Source organism: Sinohyriopsis cumingii, unplaced genomic scaffold (genome assembly GCF_028554795.1).
Source record: "Sinohyriopsis cumingii isolate HCF-2022 unplaced genomic scaffold, ASM2855479v2 utg000940l, whole genome shotgun sequence".
Taxonomy (NCBI): Eukaryota; Metazoa; Mollusca; class Bivalvia; order Unionida; family Unionidae; genus Sinohyriopsis; species Sinohyriopsis cumingii.
This window is the reverse complement of record NW_028315945.1, coordinates 19542-39969: the sequence shown is the minus strand read 5'-3', so window position 1 is coordinate 39969 and position 20428 is coordinate 19542. Positions and strand designations below refer to the sequence as shown.

At 35.7% G+C, this 20428-nt stretch overlaps 1 protein-coding gene and 1 long non-coding RNA gene across 3 annotated transcripts in view; both read right to left on the bottom strand.

The window, feature by feature from the left end:
- Positions 1–8233, bottom strand: part of LOC149772971 (uncharacterized) — a 28993-nt gene extending 20760 nt beyond the window's left edge. For both annotated transcript variants that reach the window (XM_089946988.1, XM_089946987.1), the window contains exons 1-2: positions 8076–8233; positions 5698–5839 (exon numbers count right to left, since the gene is read on the bottom strand). In XM_089946988.1, the coding sequence (XP_089803114.1) occupies positions 5698–5839; positions 8076–8126 (193 nt within the window). In that variant the 5' untranslated portion in view covers positions 8127–8233. The remainder of the gene's footprint in view (positions 1–5697; positions 5840–8075) is intronic.
- Positions 8234–8451: 218 nt separating this feature from the next.
- Positions 8452–20066, bottom strand: LOC149772970 (uncharacterized). The gene is made up of 3 exons (XR_016417514.1): positions 18974–20066; positions 18543–18698; positions 8452–9061 (listed from the first exon to the last, which is right to left on the bottom strand). It is a non-coding gene; the product is annotated as an uncharacterized LOC149772970 (long non-coding RNA).
- Between the last annotated feature and the right edge of the window lie 362 nt (positions 20067–20428).

The window sequence follows — 20428 nt, the reverse complement described above, 5'->3', positions numbered from 1 at the left end:
TGATGTTTTCTTTAATTGTGTGACATTTGTGGTTGTAACAAAAATAATAATTGGTTAGAAGTGCGTGCGCGCATTACACATGGCTGTGATGAGTCTGGACAGTGTCTGCCAGTCGTGCAATTATATTACGTGATTGCATTAGAAAACGTAAGATGGACCGACAATAATAACAACATGGAAAAGTAATCGAAGCAGAGAAACAATGAGTGATGCATTTTGTAGTTTTGATGCGACAACAACTGTGTTCTTCGTGTAACTGGAGTTGGAACCACAACAACCATCATAGGTACACAAATCAGAATTATTTTTCAAAGCCATATCGATAGTCCCTGACGTGCTACGAAATTAATTTCCATACAATTACCTTCAAGAATACGCATTTATTCAGAGCTGCTTTCAGCGACACAAAGTAGTCGCAACATAGGATTAGTAAATTATACTGGGTGGCTATCCATGACGAAGCAATTAGCGCGGCCGAGATTGTGACGGTGCTGGAGGAAATGGAAAATCACAATGACTCGATCACAGGTAAGAAACCGCATAGCATATTTACAGACAAAATAAGTCGAGTAAAACAATCTTCACTTTCATGGATTAATCATCGACGGGCTGCACATATGATATAGTCTCTTTATAAGTCACAAGTGATAGAAAGTATGGCAATTATCAGCCCCCCAAAAGGTTGCAAAATTCACCATTTGACACTTCTCATGTAGTGGCATTGTCGAACATGCAACTTAAGGTACCCCATTGTGAGGAGCATGTGAGAGTGTTTTATGGGCAGGGTCTTTAATGTTAATTCGCATGAAGATCAAATACTAGTATTCAATTTTTAAACTATACATACTGTTTTGGTGTATGCTGAAATGATTATGCACAAAATAGCGCTGTATGTTTTTATTTGGTTTGATCATTGAAATTGTAATGAACATACCTTTTGAACAAATATTAATTCAGGATTTCGATCAGTGCAAATAAATTGTCGACAAGAATGGTTTTAGTAAAAATTCTATACCCACAAACCTGTATCATTAAATTCGACAACCCATATTCATAGACTTTCAGGATATTTTAGTACAAACTTAATGACCCATAAGCACTAATGTGAATCATATTTGACAATACTAAACATGCGTAGTGCCAATTTATAACGCGTTTATTAAGACGTGGTTTAATCTAACATGAGGACATGATCTACAAAGCATCATAAAGTGCTAAGGTGTCATTTCACTACAAAATCATTTGCAGTTGCTACTGTGTCATTTCACTACATTAATTTTGGTTCGCTAATGGGTTATTACACCACATTAATTTGGGGTTGCTAATGGGTTATTACACTACATTACTTTGGGGTCGCTAATGGGTTATTACACTACATTAATTTGGGGTCGCTAATGGGTTGTTACACCACATTAATTTGGGGTTGCTAATGGGTCATTACACTACATTAATTTGGGGTTGCTAATGGGTTATTACACTACATTAATTTGGGGTCGCTAATGGGTTATTACACTTCATTAATTTGGGGTTGCTAGTGGGTTATTACACTACATTAATTTGGGGTCGCTAATGGGTCATTACACCACATTAATTTGGGGTCGCTAATGGGTTATTACACTACATTAATTTGGGGTCGCTAATGGGTCATTACACTACATTAATTTGGGGTCGCTAATGGGTTATTACACTACATTAATTTGGGGTCGCTAATGGGTTGTTACACCACATTAATTTGGGTTGCTAATGGGTTATTACACCACATTAATTTGGGGTCGCTAATGGGTTATTACACCACATTAATTTGGGGTCGCTAATGGGTTATTACACTACATTAATTTGGGGTCGCTAATGGGTTGTTACACCACATTAATTTGGGTTGCTAGTGGGTCATTGCACCACACTAATTTTAGGGTGCTAATGGGTCATTCTGACCACATTAACTTGTTGTTGCTACTAGGGCATTCTCCACATTAATTTGCTATTACCACTAGAGCACTTTGACCACATTAATTTGCTATTGCTATTTGAGCATTTTCACCACATTAACTTGTTGTTGCTACTAGGGCATTTCACCACTTTAATTTGCTATCACCACTACAGCACTTTGACCACATTTATTTGCTATTACTATTTGAACATTTACCTCATTAATTTGCTGTTGGTACTATAACATTTTACCAAATTTATTTGTTGTTGGTACATGGTCTTTTCACCACATACATTTGCTGTTGGTACTAGGATATTTTACCACATTAATTTGTTGTTGGTACTAGGTCATTAAACCACAATAATTTGCTGTTCGAACTAGGAAATTTTACCACATTGATTTGCTATTGGTACTAGGACATTTCACCCATTAATTTGTTGTTGGTACTAAGACATTTCACCACATTAATTTGTTGTTGGTACTAGGACATTAAACCGCAATAATTTGCTGTTGGTACTAGGAAATTTTACCACATTAATTGGGTGTTAGTACTAGGACATTTAACCACATTAATTTACTGTTGGTACTAGGACATTTCACCACATTAATTTGTTGTTGGTACTAGAACATTTAACCACAGTAATTTGCTGTCGGTACCGGGACATTAATTCACTATCGTTTGCTTTTGGTACTAGGGCATTTAATAACATTAATTTGCTGTTGGTACTAGATATTTGCAACTGGGTTATTTCATCAGATTAATTTGGCATTGTAATCGGCAGACTTAAGCGATTATGATAATAGTACACTTTCTCCAATAAAACATATGAAAGGGGTTGTACAATTCTAATATAAACGCCAAGATTGATAAAAGATTGTTAATAAATTCATTCTTGATGCTTATTTTAAATTAGTACTCAGATATATTCATTTATAGTTTTCTACTAGGGGAGGGTATTTATTACTTCTCGATATGAAATACTCTATAAGTTTTATATCATAGAAGAAGGATTTAAAACCTATACTACATCTAAATCCAACACCTACTCCTCCATGAAATAACAGTCACACGTTTTGTATCATAGAAGAAGGATTTAAAACCTCTACTACATCTAAATCCAACATCTACTCCTCCATGAAATAACAGTCACTTAATATATGACAACATCCTTAGATTGTATGATGGTAGTTTTCACCAGAACTGAATTAAATGTGTAGGATTCATTTACGAGGCTTCCTATCCGAAACGTCATTAAATACAACAATTCTTTGACAGAGCATTTCCCATTTATGTCAAATTGGGTCTAAAAATAAACATTGTATTACAGACCTCTTTCACTATTTGACCTCAAAGTAACAACATCTAATTCAAACCCTTCCACAGGATCTAATTCAAACCCTTTAACAGGATCTAATTTATACCCTTTAACAGGACCTAATTCAAACCCTTTCACATGATCTAATTTAAACCCTTTAACAGGATCTAATTCAAATCCTTTAACATCATCTAATTCAAACCCCTTAACAGGATCTAATTGAAACTCTTTAACAGGATCTAATTCAAACTCTGTAACAGGATCTAATTCGAACTCTTCAACATGTTCTAATTCAAACCCTTTAACAGGATCTAATTCGAACTCTTTAACAGGATCTAATTCAAACTTGTTAACAGGAACTAATTCAAACCCTTTAACAGGATCTATTTCAAACCCTTTAACATCATCTAATTCAAACCATTTCAAAGGACCTAATTAAAACCCTTTAACAGGATCTAATTCAAACTCTTTAACAGGATCTAATTCAAACTTGTTAACAGGAACTAATTCAAACCCTTTAACAGGATCTAATTCAAACCCTTTAACATCATCTAATTCAAACCATTTCAAAGGACCTAATTCAAACTCTTTAACAGGATCTAATTCAAACTCTTTAACAAGAACGAATTCAAACCCTTTAACAGGATCTAATTCAAACCCTTTAACATCATCTAATTCAAACCCTTTAACATCATCTAATTCAAACCCTTTAACAGGATCTAATTCAAACCCTTTAACATCATCTAATTCAAACTATTTGACAGGATCTTATTCAAACCCTTTGACATCATCTAATTCAAACCCTTTAACATGATCTAATTCAAACCCTTTTACATGATATAATTCAAACTCTTCAACAGAATCTAATTCAAACCCTTTAACAGGATCTAATTCAAATCCTTTAACATGATCTAATTCAAACCCTTTTACATGATCTAATTCAAACTTTTCAACAGGATCTAATTCAAACCCTTTCACATGTTATAATTCAAACCCTTTTACATGATATAATTCTAGACCCTTTCACAGGATCAAATTCAAACCCTTTAACAGGATCTAATTCAAACCCTTTCACATAATCTAATTCAAACCATTTCACAGAATTTAATTCGAACCCTTTAACATGATCTAATTCAAACTCTTCAACAGAATCTAATTCAAACTCTTCAACATAATCTAATTCAAACCCTTTAACAAGATCTAGTTCAAACCCTTTAACATGATTTCATTCAAACCCTTTAACATGATCTAATTCAAACTCTTCAACAGAATCTAATTCAAACCCTTTAACAGGATCTAATTCAAACTCTTCAACAGAATCTAATTCAAACCCTTTAACAGGATCTAATTCAAACTATTTAACAGGATCTAATTGAAACACTTTAACATAATCTAATTTAAACCCTTTACCAGGATCTAAATCAAACACTTTAACATGATCTAATTCACACCATTGCACAGGATCTAATTCAAACCCTTTAACATGATCTAATTCAAACTCTTCAACAGAATATAATTCAAACCCTTTAACAGGATCTAATTCAAACTATTTAACAGGATCTAATTTAAACCCTTTAACATAATCTAATTTAAACCCTTTAACATAATCTAATTTAAACCCTTTTACTGGAGCTAATTGAAACCCTTTTACGGGATCTAATACAAACCCTTTAACAGGATCTAAATTCAAACCCTTTAACATGATCTAATTCAAGCCATTTAACATGATCTAATTCAAGCCATTTAACAAGATATAATTAAAACCCCTTCAAATTGATATAATTCAAACTCTTTTAAATTCATATAATTCAAACTCTTTGAAATATATCTAATTCAAACTCTTTTTTTAACAGCCGAACTGAATCACCTTTTGAAAACATCCAGCGATGCAAGAGCTTAATAGGGTAAATTTCATGGGTGCAAAACTCGATAATAAATTCCAGTTTATAACCGACTGGTAGTGCTGAAGGGGTTTTGCACATTTCTTTATCTTGCATAATTGTGGGTCTTGGAAAATCGTTCAGGGTAAATGGAGATTGTTTACTTGCCAATATGAAAACAGGTGTAACGGATTGCCATACTCGATCTGTCCGTTTATCAGCCGGTTTCATCCAGTACGAGGTGTTGCACTTGGAATAGTGTTTGTTACCAACCAGCGTCTCCAAGTAGACAAAACTTCACATTTGCCACCCACGATTTTATCATAAAAAGAGACTGATGCTTAATAACCGATTAGTTAGTGACAGAATTTCAGACTGATGTCGGGTATAACTGGTTAACATTTACAGACACTTTAGTATACACTACATGAAATCGACAGCGGCGTGTACAATTATTGATCATGGACAGCAAATATCACTGATCAAAATAACACTTTAATAGGCATTAGTTAGTTTGATACGATTTTGGCAGATAGTGGCAATTTTCAATGTAATGCAGACCGTACTTCATTACCATTCTGATGAGAAATATCAAGCGGCGCAAAAGGCAACCCAACGACATCTACAGCTCTTCTCCTGCTCACCACTTGGAAGGGGCTGGGAATATAACAGCACTCTCCTGTGCTACAGTCCACGTCAGATTTACACACAGTCCCCTGTAACAGATATCACAACATGTATTGTACAGTCTAACGTGTGTTAACATGATGTGTTCTATAGTTGGATTAAAACGATACTAAAAATGACGGTTACAACATTACCTTGCCTGAAAGTTCTGGTTAGACCTTTACAAATATCCTCTTTGTACAGTAACGTCTATTATATATATATATATATATATATATATATATATATATATATATATATATATATATATATATATATATATATATATATATATATATATATATATATATATATATAAACATTTGTGTCAGTACTACAACGAATACATACAACATTAGTGTCAGGAATACATACAGTATTAGTGTCAGTAATACAAATCGCATCAGTGTCAGTAATACATACACCATTAATGTCAGTAATACATACACCATTAGTGTTAGTAATACATACAGCATTAGTGTCAGCAAAACATACAACATTAGTGTCAGTAATACATATATCATCAGTGTCAGTAGTACATACAGCTTCAATGTCAGTAATACAGATAGCATCAGTGTCAGTATTACATATAGCTTCAGTGTCAGTGATATATATATATATATATATATATATATATATATATATATATATATATATATATATATATATAGCATCAGTATCAGTAATACATACACCATTAGTGTCAGTAATACAAATCGTATCAGTATCAGTAATACATACACCATTAGTGTCAGTAATACATACACCATTAATGTCAGTAATACATACACCATTAGTGTCAGTAATACATACACCATTAGTGTCAGTAATACATACAACATTAATGTCAGTAATACATACACCATTAATGTCAGTAATACATACACCATTAGTGTCAGTAATACATACAACATTAGTGTCAGCAAAACATACAACATTAGTGTCAGTAATATATATATATATATATATATATATATATATATATATATATATATATATATATATATATATATATATATATATCATCAGTGTCAGTAGTACATACAGCATCAATGTCAGTAATACAGATATCATCAGTGTCAGTAGTACATATAGCATCAGTGTCACTATTACATATAGCTTCAGTGTCAGTGATATATATATATATATATATATATATATATATATATATATATATATATATATATATATATATATATATAGCATCAGTATCAGTAATACTATATGCAAAACAAGATAATTATAGTTAGATGTCCAACCAACGTCACCACAACCAGAACGTTAGCCAGTCTTTGAAATCCAAAATATGTGACCGGTGATTTCAAGATGTTGATAGCTAAGATAACTTTCTACTTTTCTACTTTATTTTGTTGATCTCATTGCTAACATCAAATGACCAATGATCTAGTTCATAGGAAACATCCCTAACATCAAATAACGAAAGGCTGAGTTCACTGATTTCATCGCTAGCATCAACGACCAATGTCAAAGTTCACTGATTTCATCGCTAGCATCAAACGACCAATGATCTAGTGCAATGGAATCATCCCTAACATCAAATGACGAAACGCTGAGTTCACTGATCTCATCGCTAACATCAAATGACCACTAATCTAGTTCACTGATCTCATCGCTAAGGCTAAGTTTAAGTTTAATGATTTCATTGCTAACATCGAATGACCACTGATCTAGTTCACTGATCTCATCGCTAACATCAAATGACCACTGATCTAGTTCACTGATCTCATTGCTAACATCAAATCACCATCGATGTAGTTCACTGATCTTATTGCAAACATCAAATCACCATTGATCTAGTTCACTGACCTTATTGCTAACATCAGATCACCATTTAGTTCACTGATCTCATCGCTAATATCAAATGACCATTGATCTAGTTCACTGATCTATTATCTAGCATCAAATGACCATTGATATAGTTAACTGATCTCATCTCTAACATCAATTGGCCATTGATCCAGTTCACTGATACCATCGCTAACATAAAATGACCATTGATCTAGTTCACTGATACCATCGCTAACATCAGATAACGAAAGGCTAAGTTTAATGAGTCATCGCTAACATCAAATGACCATTGATCTAGTTCACTGATCTCATCGCTAACGTCAAATGACCATTGATCTAGTTCACTGATCTCATCGCTAGCATCAAATGCAGCAATGCTCGAAAGCACGGGTTTAGTTAACACACACAATTTTATGGGGTTTGATGAGACCAGGTTAGTGATTTGACTATTATTTGGAAATAAGAAGAGAGATTTACCTGCGCTGGGCCAAAAGAAACCACTAACAGAACAATCAAAATGCAGATCATCTTCCTGTAGGTCTATTTCGCGACAGATGTTGGCGACAAATACGCCTTATATCCAAATGTAGTCGAAGATGGCTATACCCTCTTAAACCTCACGAATACCGTATACCGATCAATATTCGTTCCCACGTGATATTAGCAATGAATCTTACTATTATGGGCCATACAGAGCAACCAACATCTAAATACACATTAGGTGACAGGCAATGCACGTAAGTGCCCTTTTCCAGGTACATTAGACAAAAGAAAACTATATTTAAAGATATCTTCGTTGCAATAACTGTCCATAGCATTGCAATATTGTGATGTTGTAAATAATAAAACACAATTTCATCAGAGCGATTTTTATAACTGTAACATTGAAAAGCATAAAATGAAGGGAAAAAATTCACTAAAGTATGAAAAGAATAATTGATACAGGAGAAAATTTTAAATGGTCAGTGTCCAGCAGTAACAGTTTAATCTGATAGATACGAAAACGTTCCTGTTAGGGTTTGGCATGTGAACATGCCGGTTGTTATCATCTGACGTGCCGGAGGTTTCTCCAGTGGCAATCAGTTTCAACCTCGACCTTTATTTTATCTCGTATTGTAACATTTTCAGTGATTGTGAATGAATTTTACACGCAAATCTATAAAATGCCTACTCGACAGCTAGAAGTTTGGGTTTGGACAAATATGTAATTGACCCTATGCAAAAATTGTAATGAACACATTTGTTTCTTTTGAATATAATGAATATTCATGATATAGTTGGTACATCTAGTTTTTTCTTCTGGCAAGAGAACCCTTCATGGATAAGCGAAGTTCGCGAAATTTTGCTAGTTCTCATGAGAAACTTGTAGCGAAGAAAACAAGGACTTTCTGTGTCGTAGGTACGTAATGGTACTTATGGTTGGACGTTCAGTGGCGTAGGAAAGTACAGGTACTGCCACGACTCTGTGATAAAAAAAGGAAAAAAGATAATGTTTTTTAACATGCAAAAATAATTCATTTCCCTAGAACACAAAAGTATTAATGAAGAAAGAACTTGTATAAATGCGATTGAAATACTCAACAATTTGAAAAGTTCAATCAAAAGTCCAAAAGTATGGAGTATTTGGAATGATTTCCAGTGTTGTTCTCGATAAATTCCAACGATAATATACTAATAGCTTCGAATGTAATAATGTGTCAAAACGTCTGAATGTATCACAATGATGTAATCCAAACTGTCGTTGAATGGATCCACAATAATCCCAAAATAATGTTTTTGTCCGAAAATATTGATAATTTTGTAATCCCAGTGAATAATTAAAATAAAAAATTCCTGGCAAATATTAACTGAAATACACTTAAGACTGATGTCAAAATAGGAATGAGCAATTCTCGATATTTTCTCGTTATAAAATCTAAGTCACAATTTGGTGACGAGGACGACGATGAAAATTTCATTTCTAGAACATTCAAAGCTGAGAAAAAGATCAGAAATTTACAAGTGACAAAACAATATTCTAAACTCAGATATAACAAAACAGGTTGTACTCCATTAATAATTATCTTAAAATATAATCTAAAATCATAATATGTTGTTTACATAGTAACAAGATTTTTGTCAGGTAGACCCTAAACTTAGTTACTGACGAAATTGAATCGCACAACAAAATTATGCATAACATTTTATCATACAATAAAGCCAACACACAATGCAAATTAAATATACAATGTAGTACTTATGGTTTGATGTTCAGTAAAGGAAGGCCGTAAAGGTGCTTATGGATTGTTGTTTCCATCTTATATACTATCTCTACAACTGATATGTGTCATCTTTCGCAAGTAGCATTACGCTTAAGAAGGCATGCAATTGTTTTCTGCATGTTGTTACTGTTTCTAAATGTTCTCGCTTAAGAAGATACATTTGCTGTACTGGGTAGGTACTTGATTCGTAGAAAGAAAACAAAGTTCGTCATTGTAGTTACACAGTTATGTTTCTTTGTTTTCGCGGAATAACTCAAAGCTACCGTCAGGAGGCGTCCCATTTTGTATGATGATTGCGTTTTACAGACGCAGAGTGGGCTTGGAGAAATATGTTTCAGGTTACGACCACTGTTCTTGGTTGTATTTCATATGGCGACATCGTCATTAGTTTCAAGGTTTCATTTTGTTTTTATTTTAAAGATAAATCCTTGAAAATGCAAAGAGAGTTTTGTTCTCAGCTTACCGTTTCAAGACGTCTTAAATCTAAAAATGGGCAACACGCATTATATTTAAATTGAGTTACTATAGAAAGTCTTAACACTCTTTAATTGCATAATTACACGAATCGCACTAGATTAGCATAAGATTTATGACTTTAAACATCGAATGTCACAAGTACTACATATTTCTTTTCTCACACTGATACATATAAATCTCTCATTTTGAAATATATAAGTACTATTTATTGCATGTAAAATAAGTACAATTTATTGCATGTAAAATAAGTACTATTTATTGCATGTAAAATAAGTACTATTTATTGCATGTAAAATAAGTACTATTTATTGCATGTAAAATTGGCAGAGGTATAGAACTTTTCGCGGATTTTTCTATATTTGAGAACATGATAACAACATCATATGCTGCCATACGCATTCACACACACACACACACACACACACACACGACATGGCATTTAAAGTGTTGGTATAAAGCAATTTAACGTACTGGAACTATTGATATAAAAAAATTGTGATCCGCTGATGCCGCAATAATACACATATATAAACATTCTCGCGAGCGTCTGCATTTGAATCTTGATCAATGATCAATTTCCACACATTAATCATTAATGATGTATGAAAATATCGATAACAAGTATTAGAAATCCTCGTTTTCTAAATGAATTTAATATGGTACACATTTTCATCGCAATATTTCTCTGTTTTATGTTCCCCGCCCCTCTCATATATAACGGACAAACTACGCAGAAATGTGGAGTGAGAGAAAGCGAATGTAACCTGGATTAAAACCTTGAAATAGAAATTACACCAAGTAACCTACAAGAATATGGTTCATCCTAACGATATGTGTGCACTTTCATTGTGATTTATCTACAGTGTGTATCAATGATACAAACTTGCAACAATGTCGATTTTATACGGTAAATTTCTCAGTTACGTGGTACACATAATGTGATGTATTTAATGTTTTGTTGCTGTAGTTTCTTAAACATACTACATTGTTCGAAAAATCGATTATTATTAATTAAATATGAAAATGTCCAAAGTAAGGTCTCTCTCTCTCTCTCTCTCTCTCTCTCTCTCTCTCTCTCTCCGGACCATCGTGGCAAGATACGGGCTAAAATCTATTAAACGACGAGCGAACGGATTTTCATTTGTGTCATCCCACGATATCACTGGACTTATGAATGATGGTAAAAGTTGAATCAAACCGACCAGAGGATGAGAGAGAGAGAGAGAGGGGTTAAAGTCAAACTGACCAGAGAGAGGGAGGTTTAAAGTCAAACCGACCACAGGGAAGGAGGGAGTTTTAAAGTCAAACCGACCAGAGAGAGAGGGAGAGAGAGTTTATAGTCGGTGGTTATTGTTACTAAAGCAGAATAATCACTTAGATCAACTGTAAATATATTAAAATATTTTAATTACCCCTTGTTGATTCGATATTTTGATTAGTTTCTGTTTCCGTGCACCGGGACGTGAATGGCTAAGCTTTCGTGTAAATGGTTAACTAATTATGTGTTTGTAGTGCTTAACTTTTATCATTAAAATCATCTTTCATGTTTAAATCATAAGTGTGTATTATCTTGATTTAATTTATGTGAAGAACAATAGAAAATTCAAAAAAAGAAAACAATAAAGTATTCAATATGCAAAGGTGATCATGAATAGACAAAAGGCATAGAACTACATTTTGTAGCAGACACTCGGAGATGTGAGGAGTTAATTCACTCGGTCAATACACAGCTGCCGTAGTAAATCTTCACTCCGTTCAAAGGGCAAATATATGTATTTGTTTGTGATATAAACAAAATATATGTACGCTGTATCAATGATATACCACTCGTTGTATTAATGTTTCATTAAAGAAAACTTGGCAAGCCTCATTTCCTTTTAATGAAACATGTTTACATCTCGTGGTATATCACTGATACAGCGTACATACTATACATATATTCTGTATACTTCTCGTGGTATATCAATCAGACAACGTACATACTATACAGCATCAACACAAAAGCCAATTCTGACTCTGCGGCGCCAAAGTAAAAAATACTAGTACCCAGTCTCAACCATAAAACAAAGTATAAATTACACCAATGACTGCTTGAAAAAACTCTGCAACATGGACTCTTTCTCGATAAAGTTTACCGTGCTCTCAGGATTCGGCAGTCAACATGGATGAAACCCTACATCGACTTCAACATAACGAGCCAGCATCACTACGACATTCGACAAAGGCTTCTTCAAACTCACGCAGTGATAGCGTGTTTGGAAAAAATATGGAAAACATTTGACACCGAAAGAAAACCGAAATCGTCAAGATAAGCTCGTAACCGACGATGCCTTTCTCCACATGAAAATCTTTGACGAAGAACTCGTCGCCATCGACTCCAGAAAAACCAATCTCAAACTGGACAAACCCATCTAATTTGGATCGGCTGTTTTCGATCTCTCCAAGATGCTCATGCTTCAGTTTTACTAAAACCCCTGCAGGTCCGGGGTTGTAGAATTGGCCCGACGTGCCTCGCTACGTGTGGTAAAAGGCGACTAAGTAGAGGCAACCTGGTTGCCTTCTTGTGGAGTGTGAGCGACGAGGTCAGACAGAAAATATCAATAAAATGAAAACTTTCTTCGATATTCCAGTGACCTCATTCGTTCACACCACACTCAATACATCCAAAGGCGTAATTCGTTGTCGCGACTTGGCTCGAGTCAGCGACACAGATATCATTGAAGGAATGAAAAACGAAGGTGTCACTGCAGTCCGAAGAATACGCATTAAACGTAATAACAACCTGCAGGACACCAACACCATTGTACTCACCTTCAACAAACCAAATGTACCCAAAGTGGTCAAAGTTGGCTTCTTTGCAAGTGAAGGTTGAGATATACATTCCAAACCCCCTTCGATGCTGTAAGTGTCAAAAATACGGCTATCACGAAGACCGGTGCTCAAAGAGCCAAATATGTGGCCGATGAGGAGACCATTCAAATCAGGAATCTGATTGCAGAGCAACTCCGCATTGTGTCAACTGTGGAAAGGAGCACCACGCCAATTCCAAGGATTGCGATACCTGGAAACAGGAGAAGGAAATTCAGAGGGTAAAATACACAACTAATATTCCCTTTCCAGAAGCCAGAAAACTTGTACAGGCCAAAAAAGCCCATCCTGCCCCATCCTTCTCCACTGTAGTGAAGAAAAATCCTAAAACAACGAAGGACGCTCAAACACAGACAGATCTACCCGATTCAACACCAAGCTCTAATACCCCCCATTACCAAGCACAGAAAAACACGGCATCTACATAAACTACTTTCAATAATACCCAACCACCGAAATCACCAAAGAATGAAAACAAATCTCATGGAAACAGGCAACAAAAGGGGTCAGATGACCCCATCAAACTCTATAACAGGTTTGGAGACATTGAGAACATGGATGCAGAAGAAACTGCTTCATGCGCCCAAGGTAGCTCCAGACCTACAAACAAAAAATTCAGCCCCGTACTTCCTCCAGAGAAATAACCAAACAAATTCCCTCCGCGAAAGATCTAACCTAGCTCCACAATCTTCAATCTAAATTTATAATGAAAAATACTATCATACAGTGGAACTGCCGATGACTTAAAGCAAATTACAATGATATTCTTCTCTTTTTAAACGAATATGATCCTGCAGTACCATGCCATCAGGAAACAATCTTGAAAGAAACGGACAACATCAGACTTACAAACTACAACCTGTTTAACACCTACTCGCAAAATGTTGATAGGGCCTCAGGAGGAGTTTCTGTTGTTGTGAACAATAGAGCCCCCTCATAGCGTCATCCCTATCAATACAAATTTACAAGCCATTGCTGTAAGCGTCACTCTACATCGAGTGATTACCTTTTGTTCTATTTACATACCACCAAACACCAACATAGTACCAAACGAATTAGGCAATCTTGTTCAACAACTCCCCGCACCCTTTATTTTACTCGGGGATTTTAATGCCCATAACATTTTATGGGGATCAAATCACATAAGTGACAGAGGTCACAAAATAGAAGACTTTCATTTGCAGACACGATTTGTGTCTATATATTACCAAATCACCGACATATTTACACCCAGGATCGGGTACATACACATGTATCGATTTGACAATTTGTTCCCCATCGCTGTTTTTGGACTATGAATGGAAGGTCGCTGATGACCTTCACAGCAGTGATCACTTTCCAATCTCTCTTAACAACACCGACGTTACAATTGACGAAGCAACTCCACATTGGAATTTAAAGAAGGCCGAATGAACCAAATTTGAAACACTTTGTACAACTAGACTTAACAGGGATGCTGTATATCACTTTCCAATCTCTCTTAAGGACACGGACGCTACAATTGGCGAAGCAATTCCACAATGGAATTTAAAGAAGGTCGACTGGGCGAAATTTGAACACTTTGTACAACTAGGCTTAACAGGGATACTGTTTTAAAACGACATTAACCCTTTTCAATATTGTACTTCTGTTTTAATCGACATTGCAGAAGGATCCATTCCCAAGTCCTCTCCAAACAGTAAAAAACCCTCATAACCGTGGTTCACAAACTAATGTAAAGAGGCCATTAGGCAACGCCGAAAAGCACTGAAAAATTTTAATAATCGTCCAACGCCCGAAAATTTAACTAAATACCGTATTGTTCGGGCCAAAGTCCGCCGCACGATTAAAGAAACTAAAAGAGCATCATGGAAAAAATATGTTTCAACTCTAAATTCTCGTTCCTCTATAAAGAAAGTTTGGGACATGATCCGCAAAATAAATGGAACGGGAAAATACAATTCCTTTCGACATCTCAAACTAAACAACAAGAATATCAATTCCAAACATGACATAGTTAATATGCTTGCTGATAGCTTTTCCAAAAATTCATCATCCTCTAATTATTCAGAAGCCTTCAGAAGATTAAAACCTCACAAAGAAAAGACACGGTTGAAATTCTCATCGAATAACTCAGAAAGTTATAATCAACCGTTAACACTGTTTGAGCTGATGGAATCTCTGAATAAGGCCCACGATACATCCACAGGGCCTGACGAAATACATTACCAGTTTTTGAAACACCTCCTAGAACCTTCATTAACAGTCCTTCTGGAAATTTTCAATAATTTATGGATTACTGGTAATGTACCAAAAATTTGGAAAGAGGCAACAGTAATACCAGTTCCCAAACCCGGTAAAGATAGCGCATATCCTAACAGCTATCGACCAATTGCACTCACAAACTGTGTGTGCAAAACAATGGAACGAACGATCAATTCTCGGCTTGTCTGGTACTTGGAAACTAACAATTTAATATCTCCTTTCCAAAGTGGCTTTCGATATGGCCGGAGCACCAACGATCATCTGGTTGGACTAGAAACATTCATTCGCCATGCATTTATCAAGAAAGAACACTTAGTAGCGGTTTTCTTTGATTTAGAAAAGACCTATGACACGACATGGAAGTACGGGATACTAAATGACCTGCACAATCTAGGTCTAAAAGGCCGTCTACCCTCTTTCATATCCAACTTTCTTTCAGACAGAGAATTCAAGGTACGAGTGGGCTCTACTCTCTCAGATCTGCACGAGCAAGAGATCGGTGTGCCCTAGGGCAGTATTTTATCTGTGACACTTTTCAATATCAAAATTAATAGCATCACCAAGTGTTTGAGTCCTGGTGTGGATTGCTCGCTATATGTTGATGATTTTCTCATATGTTATCGATCAAAGCACATGCATACAGTTGAAAGACAACTACAGCAAAATATAAACAAGATACGAAATTGGGCCAGTACGAACGGCTTCAAATTCGCGAAGTCAAAAACGGTATGCATGCATTTCTGTCAGTTACGACGACACCACGATGAACCTAAACTCACGCTGGACGGAACACCTATTCCAGTTGTTGAGGAAACAAAATTTGTAGGTATACTCTTTGACAGAAAACTGACTTTTATTCCACACCTAACGAACTTGAAAGCCAAATGCTTAAAAGCACTTAACCTACTTAAAGTAGTAGCGCACACTGACTGGGGTGCTTATAGAAAAATCATCCTGAATTTATATAGAACGTTTATTCGCTCCAAACTGGACTATGGTTGCGTTGTGTATGGTTCAGCCAGAAAGTCATATCTTAAAATGCTTGATCCAATTCATCATCAGGGAATACGACTGGCTCTGGGAGCATTTAAAACATCCCCGTGTGAAAGCCTACTAGCTGAAGCGAACGAACCACCGTTATCGCATCGTAGAGAAATGCTTTCCGCACAGTATGCTCTCAAATTAAATTCAAACCCTCTGAATCCTGCTTTTTCGGCTGTTTTTCAAACCCAAATACAAAACCTTATACGAAAATAAACCAAACGTCATACCTACCTTTGGCATTAGAATATCATCCAGCCTTGACAGTACAAAAATGGATCTTTCTAAAATTCAGAAAACGTCCATCTCCGAAACTCCACCCTGGCTACTTAGACAACCAAAAGTACTTTTTACGCTACAAGATGGAAAAAAATCTGAGACAAACCCTTCCGTCTTTCACAAATGTTATCAAGAACTCCTCACCGAATTTAAAAACTACACAAGAATTTATACCGACGGATCAAAGGATGAGGAAAAGGCGGCTGCAGCCTTCATTTGTGGAAATCACACACCGCAAGTTCGCTTACCAAATGGAGCATCAATTTTTTCAGCCGAAATCAGAGCAATAGACCTTGCTCTGCAACATATAGAAAACAAACGTATTTTAAACAGAATCATCTTCTCTGACTCACTATCAGTACTTCAGTCACTGCACAATATAAAAATGGAGAATCCATTAATGAAAAGCATACTCGGTAAAAATACCAAGCTGAGTGTCTCCACAATATAATATATTGTTGGTTACCCAGCCATATTGGTATTAAAGGTGACGAACAAGCAGATCGAGCTGCTAAAATGGCCCTTACTCAAGAACCATCTGATTTTAAAATACCGTATACTGATTTTAAACCTAGTGTCAAAAAGTCCTTATGTCGGAAGTGGCAGGAATCATGGAATGATGCAGTGAATAACAAACTTCATGCAATTAAGCCAACTCTAGGAGAATGGACTCCTTCCTACAGAAACATGCGTAGGGAGGAGATAGTCCTTGCAAGAATCCGAATTGGTCATACTTATATCACCCACTCCCACATACTAAAAGGTGAAGACCCACCAGAGTGCGTATCTTGCAATGAACCATTCACTGTTAAGCACTTTATGAGTGTTTTGACCTGCAACATACGCGCTGATCAGTATTACAATGTGCATAATATGAAGGAACTTTCTGATACTATAAACATCACTGGTATTATAGAGTTCCTGAAAGCAGTGAACATTTACTCTAAACTCTAACTTGCATGCTATCACCTTGTGCAGCTTTATGCAATATGTATATTCCGCGTCTTTTTTAATACCTTTTCATCATTCTTCATTAACATACACCATTTACATTCCCCGTTGATCGGGAAGCTTTATTTTTCACCGTTACCATCTAATCGTTTTAATTTCAACTATTTGTTGTTTATATCGCTGGTCGATATGAGGCTTTTTATAATTTTTAAAAGATTATACATATAACATTTTGTTTGGCGCTAAATAGCCTAACAGTGCTGATGCGCCGTTAAAAATCAAACAGTCAATCAATCAATCAGTTTTACTAATACTTCATCAAACACAGGTACGGAGACAAAGCTACGCTATTCATGACCGATACCGACTCGCTCGTGCACAAAATTCAAACCGATGACGTATACGCAGACCTGAATCAACACCAAACACTCTTCGATCTCAGCGATTAGCCATAAGACAGTCCCTTCCACTGCAACGACAATAAAAAAGTGTTAGGAAAATGCAAAGATGAAGCACACGGAATACCCATCACATAAATCATCGGACTTCGAGCCAAAATGTACCGCATCACATTCAATGATGGCACTGTCGTGAAAAGAGCCAAACAAGTGGGAAAAAAAACGACACTTCCAAAATAGCTACCCACCAGCATTGTAAACAAGCACTGCGCGGAGACATACATTACTAATCCATGAGAACTTTCCGATCACAGCAGCATAGAATATCTACCATGCTCATTCACAAAAAGGACTATGTCCCTTTCATGATAAACGTTACCCAACCGATGGCATTCACACACTGGCACATGACCACAAAGACTCACGAGACTAATCATCAGCCAAAATGGTCCGGAAGCCCCATAACACAGATCCATAGGAGCTTTTATCACTGCAACTTCAAGAAAAGTGGTCCAGAACCCAAACAATACACTAATACAGAGCCATGGGGACTTCTCAAGCACTTTTATCACGCATTTTACCTGAATGAGAAAAAAATTATGATTAATACGTGCGTGTATAAGATCCAATTATTGGACAAATTAACATAATCCGCACGAACCTAACAATGCAACAAATAAAAATACGAATAAATGACCTTACACACTACAAAGACAAAAGTGAATTTTTACTCAAATAGTAAAAATGAGATATTTTACTCAAATAGTACAATGATGAAAACAAAGGGACAGATATCATACAAAATACATTTACAATCCCGAAACGTTGGGTATTAAAAAACCCATAATAAACTCACGGCTAACATATTACATGTATGAAGTTACACACTCCGTCGACAGAACACTTGGCTACCAGTCACACTGGTCAATCAAGCAGTAAGTCTTCCAGGTAGTCGCCAACCACCATTCAAGTCCTTGTTCAATCAAGGAATCAGCGCCCACCAATAGTTCAGCAACGCCCGATCACCTGCTATTCGACAAGCAGCACTGTTCACTCAGCTCTACGGCTGCTATGGTTCAGCTTTACAGCTGCTTTGGTCAGCTTCTATGGTTAGCTCTACAGCTGCAACCACGTCAACTCCTATCAGCTCTAGAGCTGCGACTCCGATCAGCTGAATATACATCTAACACCGTGTACTATACATTTCACGGGCATATACAATAAAAGGTAATGACGTTATATACGGTAAGCTATACATATTGCATTATCGGCACAATAATTACAAAGCAATAAACAGGTTCAGAACAGAACCTACCCGTGTCCGATAAGAATCCTATGGTACAAAACGTTTCTTAAAAATGCAACTTTATATTGCTAATATAGATCTCTTGCTAAGTCACAAACAAGAATAGAAAATATTTGCGTTATACACGAAGCCGAAGCTACATAGAAAATGTACTAAAATGAACGAAGTAGTACAATAGTTATAACTTATAATATACATAAGAAATTAATAAATAACTCACATACCTCCACAGCTGAAGATGTGCATGTCCTTAAGTAGACTGCTCACTGTCAAGACGTTCCGTAATGTGAAGATTTAGTCTTACGGTAGGCATTTAAACACAGCCGATGCAGCCATACATCGTCTGTGCACTGGAAGTATTTGGTTTTCCCACCGAAAGCACTTCGTACGTGCGGCATAGGATGAACCAAACTCACTATTTCGAACAATTGTACAATATACATTAATCACCCTCGGGTATCGTTGTGCACAAACAAAAAACGAAACAGGAGTACGCGTATTTAATAATTAACGGGATTTATGCAATTCCTTGACAGCTATAAGGAAACAAGTGGTTCAAAACACATAATTGGTCCGTTCTACATTTTGTTTCACAAACGTGGTCCTGAACCCCAAATGTCTACATCAAGAAAAAAATGGTCTAGAAAACCTACAACACAGGAGTATAGTACCACGAGGGTTTCTAATGCACTGTTATCACACAGTGTTAAAATTAGTCCAGAATCAACATTATAATATATTACTGTAGCACTCGCATTTCATTGACTAACACAAATAATTTGGATATAATTTGGATTGTGATGAATAAAATATACAAAGCGCACAATGACGAATATGTATAAAGTACACCAGGAAGAATATTCATAAACCAAAAATGAAGAATATGTATGAAGTACACCATGAAAATATATACAAAGTACACCATGATATATATATATATATATATATATATATATATATATATATATATATATATATATATATATATATATATATATATATATA